Raw genomic sequence first — 6,533 nt, 5'->3', positions numbered from 1 at the left:
AGTAATTTGTAGATATTCATTTGATTCTATTGAAAATCAATTCAAAATCATCTGAATATTCGCTTCTCCAAAAATTCCACCAAAGTAGGAAGAAAAATTATCACCTGTTGTTTTCTAAATTAGTAGATAAAGATAGAAGACAATGAGAACCTCTATTATCAATTTGATTCTTGCATCTATCTAATTTCGATTAATCAATGCATTTACAAAAGTCTTATACAAGTGCGAATATTATGGATTAGCTGTTTTAAAAAAAATATATAATGAAAGTCTCAATTGATTCAATTACGAAAGTGTATTTAAATTAATACTATTATTTGTTATGTTTTAATTGATACAACCGCAATAATTTTAGAAAGAAAAATTCAAACTTATAATCTCTTTGTGGTGAATATATGCTCTAATCAATTGAGCGACAATCTATTCTTAATCTGCACACATTTTTATCAATTATTTCCTTAAGTATACGAATCCAAGTTTTTGAAACTCCTAATCTAAGACCCCGTTTGGTAATCATTTTATTTTATTTTATTATTTTTTTTTTTTTTTTGAAATTAAACCTATAGACACTACTTTTACCTCCAAATTTCTCTTTATTATCCACTTTTCACCAATGGTTTAAAAAATCAAACCAAATTTTGGAAACTAAAAAAAGTAACTTTCAAAAAGTTGTTTTTGTTTTTAGAATTTGATTAAAAATTCAACCATTGTACTTAAAAGTAATATGCAAATCATGGTAAGAATATGAATGATATAGACTTAATTTTTAAAAATAAAAATAAAAACAAAATGATTACCAAACGAGGTCTAACTAACCAAAATGCAAGCCATCCAAATTCAAATTTTCTTTAACACTAGAATCTTGTTTGATAACCATATAATTTTTAGTTTTAAGAACTTGTGTTTATAAATACTACTTTCATTTATTGATTTCTTTATTTTACTATATCTACTTGTTATTAGTGTTTTTAAAATTCAAACTAAGTTCTTTTTTTTAAAGAAAAACAAAATACAAAAAATGTAGACCCCATTTGATAATCATATTTGGTTTTTTGTTTTAGTTATTGAAAATTAAGTTATAAACACTCATTCCACTTCTAAATTAGTTGCTTTGTCATCTGCATTATCAGTGTTTTCAAAAACCAAGCCAAGTTTTGAAACTAAAAAAAAGTAGATTTTCAAAACTTGTTTTTGTTTTTTTAGAATTTAGTTAGGAATTCAATATTATTACTTAAGAAAGATGCAATCCATGGTAAAAAAATTGGAAAAGAAATAGACTTGATTTTAAAAACCAAAATCCAAAAACAAAAAATCAAATGGTTACTAAACAGTCACGATTTTTAGAAACTTGTTTTTATTTATGGAATTGGAATTGGAATTCAAATTTTTAATCCCATCAGACAAAAGCTGTACTTGGGAGTCAAGAAAATTTTGCCAGTACAAATTGTTCCTCACAAAAAAAATATACAGAGAAGAAACACAACCAAATCTCATCTGAATGATGTATTTTTATGCTTCTGATTTTGTATGTCATGGTATAGAATCTATTGGCCACATCAAGGGCCTTCAAATTCAGTATGGTATAATAATGAAAATGACTATGATTTCATGATTAACATCCTAGCTCCACTCTAGTTTGATATTATAATTACTTTACCCTTAAATGCTCGTACCTGATCATAAGAGAATGATGATTGCAGAAACGACCAATCCTTTAAGTGACAATACGAGCTCCGGATTTAACACGGTCGCCTTGCTCATTTGCAGTCACAATCATAATACACAGGACTGACTTCAAGCTGCTCCACAAATATCTCCAAAATCTCCTGTGCAAGTTTTTCAAATTGATTTTTGTCAGATATTGAACCACATTTCTCTTTCGCTATATCAGCAAATATTGCATCATAGAGAAGAACCACGGCTTCATTGGCTTCTGTAGGTGGCAAACCCAGTTCCTTCCATTCTTTTTCGAAGTAATTCCTGATTTTTTGCAAAGTTGTTACCCCATCCTCTTCTTTATGGGTTCCCTGCCACTGCCAGAGCTTTTCTATGACATCGTTGAATTGCTTCTCGTCAGCCAAAAGCTGCAACTCACATCAGAAATTACAATGTCTTCAAAATTACTCAGTTCGCAAATAAAAGTTAGAAGTTAAGCCAGGCAGGATGAAAGAAAACTTTATTGACTTCGGATACTGAAGAGGAAAGAACTACCAGATCTCATTGTGTATATGTACATTCAGTTTACGATACGTGAAGTGCAGGCTACTTAATTAAGAATGGGTAAACTTGACACGATATCATGAATCACTTGAAAAATAGAGTTGTTCAATAGCAAATCTATTACGAGATCAATTTGGATTGACTCTAGTTCATGTAGAGAATATGGTTGGAGGAGCTAAATGTGGAACAATTAGACACAAATCCATATGGACTTAGAATTTGGTAACTTCAACTCCAGTGAACTAGGTCACTGCACCCAGTAGTAGCTATCTTATCATAAGACTAAAAGAAAGGAAAATTTCCTCCGAGTATAAAATAACAACTGCAACTTTACATGGTATTAAGAGCAATGGATAGTGTTTTAACATCCAGGAGTTAGTCACCAAAGTGCAGAACTTGAGGAAAAAAAGAGTACACTGTAGATCGGGGCTTACCCGTTAAACTATGTGCTGTTGATATTTTCAATTCCTTTATCAGTGTCTGCTACTGATATTATGTAACACTAGATTTATCAAAATTACTAAACTGAGTTCATCAATTACATCCCCTAAAAACGAATCCACAATCTGATTGGGTGGAATCCTTTTAGTACGTAAGATGTAGGATGCAGATAAGTCAGGCCAGTAAAACTATCGAAGAAGAGGGTTTACTACTCTACCATAGCTTCTCATAAAAATGGGTTTACTACACTTCTCATTTCCAACGTCAAGGAAAAGATATCATTGAAAGGTATGTCTCCAAGGTAAGAAAAGGAATGGCAACATGATTTACCTTTTTAATCTGAGCTCCATTAGTGATCTTGATATTTTGAATGAAAACATAGGGTTTTTTTGCTAGTGTATCTGCTAACTCTTGAAGGACAGCCTGAAGCACTTCTGCAAATTGAGCTTGACCCAATTCATTGCTACTCTCCACTTCGTGTTTTTGCAAAATGTCGCTCAGCAAAGGATATTCTGTTTCATTGCAAATATGTTACATGGAGAAGTTCGTTGAGAATGCACACAGGTAATCACTTCAAACGTGAAGTAAACTGCCTTTTACTAATCAGCTAAAAGTAGAAGAAATGCTCAAAACTAAAGTTCTCGAGTCATATTAGAGAGTTGCTTGAAAGCCATTCCCAACATAGGAAAATCAATAAAGAATGTTTTAAACAAAAATTTCCCATTGATGAGTCTTACCTATATCTCCTTAATGATACTAAAATATTTTAGAAATTCTTGCACATATTTAGCATTGAGAGTATTTGAAGTAGTAATAATAATAATGAGAAGCAATATGGTTTTTCTGCAAATACTTGGAGACTTGTACTAGCATGATAGCTCTATGTGACTCCTGTACCTCTAAGAGGAGGTTCAAAATATCCTCGTAGAAGCTTATGTAAGGGAGTTTTAAGCATGATATGTTGAACACATGAAACAGTGGATATAATTGAGCAAAAAATTTTGAAATTCTTCACAAGCAAGGGCAAGAAGACCAACTTACAAATAAATTCATTGTAGAAGTGTGTACAATACAATTCTGTCCATTGACACCAAGTAATGATGGGAAGTACATTACCGATAATTAAATAATTACAAAAAGGGGAAAAATGAGAGAGAGGAAAGTAACATATGAATAAACCTGAAAGAGGTGGTACACCCGTTTCAACCCCCATGTGGATAAGAGCATTTTTAATCTCACTCTTCTTGATCTTTCCTTTATCTTCTGTATCTAAATCAGTGAACAGGGTCTCGGCTAGCATTGCAAAATCATCTTCATCATCTAGGAAAATATGCAGAGTGTTCCCATCCAAAATTGACACTAAAAGAGGATCATCTGGAAACACAAAAAGTACATTAGTAATGTTCTTCCGCTATACAAATAAATTAGAGAAAAATATCCAACAAATCAATTACCTAATAAACAATGACAAACAGCAGGACCTTAATAGAGAAATGGATCATCTGGAACAAAAAGATGATCCACGAAAGTGAGCCTAATTTCATGAGCCCGTGCCAATTACTTACTCATACTGTTTGTGCACATACAGACACCACTATGACAAAGGGAGGTGCCAGAACATTGTTTAAGAAGAAAAATATGACCATAGCTGAAGGCACATTCCTAAAATATAAGTCTGAATTATAACCTACAAAAATGTTACGGATCATTGGTCACAAGTTAGTCTCACTGTCCATCAACATTTGAACCTACAAAAAAGTTACACAAATGCTACAAACAATAACAAAATATTTAGCATTCTACTTATATTTTAATATGTTTTCATTATAATACCAACCGGAGTTGCACACTTCCATATATTTTATCTGAATATAACACTGCGCCTGCGTCTAGAAGTATTCATATCAATTATGAGATGGTCTTACATCTTATTGTCTTAAATTTGGCTAAAATGGCCATATTATTCAAATGTCTCAAAGGAAATCCTTAGGAATTTATCACTTTTCGGCTACAAATTCGCACACTAGGATTCCTTGACTCCCTCCTCTATTCAAATCCCTGGTTGCCGTAAGATTTCACACTAAACTCCAAGCCTTCCAACCCCTGCTCTGTCAAACATATTGCAAGTCCATAGCAGGAAGCTAAAGCTATGCAGACCCAAATTATAGCAGTTGTCCACAATACCAATTCAAGAAGTATCCTCGTTCTCACCACACAAGCATAATACAAAGTTATCTTGATAACCCTCAATCTCTTTACAAGACTAAAATGGTCGAACCAGACAGATATATAATATCTGTACCTAGGTGTATGTATCTAAAGTATCAGATTATTACTTTTGAGAGGATTATCTAGTTCACATTGGTAATCAACGCCCTACACCTGTTTGGAATCCAGACAAACGACCAACAGTTAAGCCATCAGTTCAACTTCAACACATTTTTTCTGTTCGTCCTTTAAAGGCTAGCTAATTCACAATTCGCAAGATCTAAAATGTAAATTTCATGAAAAAGAAAAGGAAAAAAAAAAAACTCAATCGTACTTCCTGATGAGCTGCCAAGAGCTCAAATAACGAAATTTACGAACATTACTGAATACACAACAAGATACCTCGTAAACCATCGGCGATCGCAGATACATAGTCCTTCAGAATCTCAGAGGCTCGTTCTGGAGTGAGCTGGGATTGTCGGAAAGCAACAATGTCGTGGAGACCGATGGTATTAAGAGTAGATGATCTGAGAGTCCCCGGCAAGGCGATCCCGAAGAGAGACGAGGAGACTGTGGAATCGGCGAGGTCGAGGACCTGAGCTCCGGTGACAGCGCCATCGGAGAATGGCGGAGAGAGGTCAATGTCCCTTAGCTGTGTGCCGTCTAGGACGGTTATTGCGCCTTCTGACATTCTCAGTGGGAGGAAGAAAAAAAGATCGAGAGAGAAGAGAGAGGGAAATGAATGAGTTTACTTGGAATGCGGAATTGACTCTCTGATTCTTTTGGGCTGCAAAGAATACCTTTGTCTTTTAAGAAATATCGCTTTTACTTTTCTCCACCGAAATTAAATATGGGTTCAAAATTACTTTTAATCTCAAAACTGGAAAATAATTAACAACCCAACCCATTTTTAAAACAATTCAAAGTTATTTTATCATTTTTAAAATTAATTTAAAATATAGATGTATTTCTTGAGTATTCGTATTTATTTATGACATGAAACAATTCGAAGCATGAGTCAACGTTCTCTAAAAGTCTCCTCAAATAAATTTGATTTCTTGTTTGTTAAAGCTTAGTGAGAAGCTTACTGACTTTAGAGAATAGGAAAAAAGCACAACATAACCAACAAATCTTCCAGCTATATCTAGTTTAAGAGCAAGGGAAGAGAGAACGAAACACCAGCAATTTATAGTGGTTCGATTATAAAAATCTACATCCACTTTCAGTCACTTTTATTAGGATTCAGTAGCTCATACAATACAAATATGGCAATACCAGCCCATTCAAGTGTAAATTCGTGAGAAGGAGAATAAACAGTGAACAACTCTTCACTCACCTCAACTAGTGGAATCTCCTTTCCAGCTTGCAATCTTCTATTCTCTCGGGAAGAAGATAAGACAGCTTTAGCTTGTGATTCTTCCTTCAATATTGATGAACTTCAATATTACTGAACAAATGACTCAGGCAAAATTTTCATATCTCTGTGAGCTTCAAAAAACCAGACCACCACACTCGTATTTTCCCCTCTTGTCCTCACTCTCTGCCGAAAGCTTAAATATAAAGGGTTTAAAAATGAATCACGAAAATGGCCTTGGTGAAACGCGCGCCTATCCCACCTGATGCCCAATAACCAATTTGTTATTCTTCACGTTATGTGTAACCTC

At 33.8% G+C, this 6,533-nt stretch overlaps 1 protein-coding gene across 1 annotated transcript; it reads right to left on the bottom strand.

Annotated features, from left to right (window-relative positions):
* Positions 1-1,413: 1,413 nt before the first annotated feature.
* On the bottom strand, positions 1,414-5,665 carry LOC120080587. The gene is made up of 4 exons (XM_039035305.1): positions 5,272-5,665; positions 3,841-4,035; positions 2,992-3,173; positions 1,414-2,084 (listed from the first exon to the last, which is right to left on the bottom strand). The coding sequence occupies exons 1-4, from the start codon at positions 5,558-5,560 to the stop codon at positions 1,758-1,760; spliced, it is 993 nt and encodes a 330-aa protein (XP_038891233.1). The 5' UTR covers positions 5,561-5,665; the 3' UTR covers positions 1,414-1,757.
* Between the last annotated feature and the right edge of the window lie 868 nt (positions 5,666-6,533).

This window comes from Benincasa hispida, chromosome 6 (assembly GCF_009727055.1).
Source record: "Benincasa hispida cultivar B227 chromosome 6, ASM972705v1, whole genome shotgun sequence".
NCBI lineage: Eukaryota > Viridiplantae > Streptophyta > Magnoliopsida > Cucurbitales > Cucurbitaceae > Benincasa > Benincasa hispida.
Note: the sequence above shows the minus strand (reverse complement) of the source record. Positions and strands in the feature narration are given on the sequence as shown.

Coding starts and splice junctions, on each gene's coding strand:
- LOC120080587 (XM_039035305.1), bottom strand. CDS start 5,560: ATGTCAGAAGGCGCAATAACCGTCCTAGACGGCACACAGCTAAGGGAC. Junction 4,036..5,271: donor GATCGCCGATGGTTTACGAG/GTATCTTGTTGT, acceptor TTGTGTTTCCAG/ATGATCCTCTTTTAGTGTCA. Junction 2,085..2,991: donor ATGGAGCTCAGATTAAAAAG/GTAAATCATGTT, acceptor TGTGAGTTGCAG/CTTTTGGCTGACGAGAAGCA.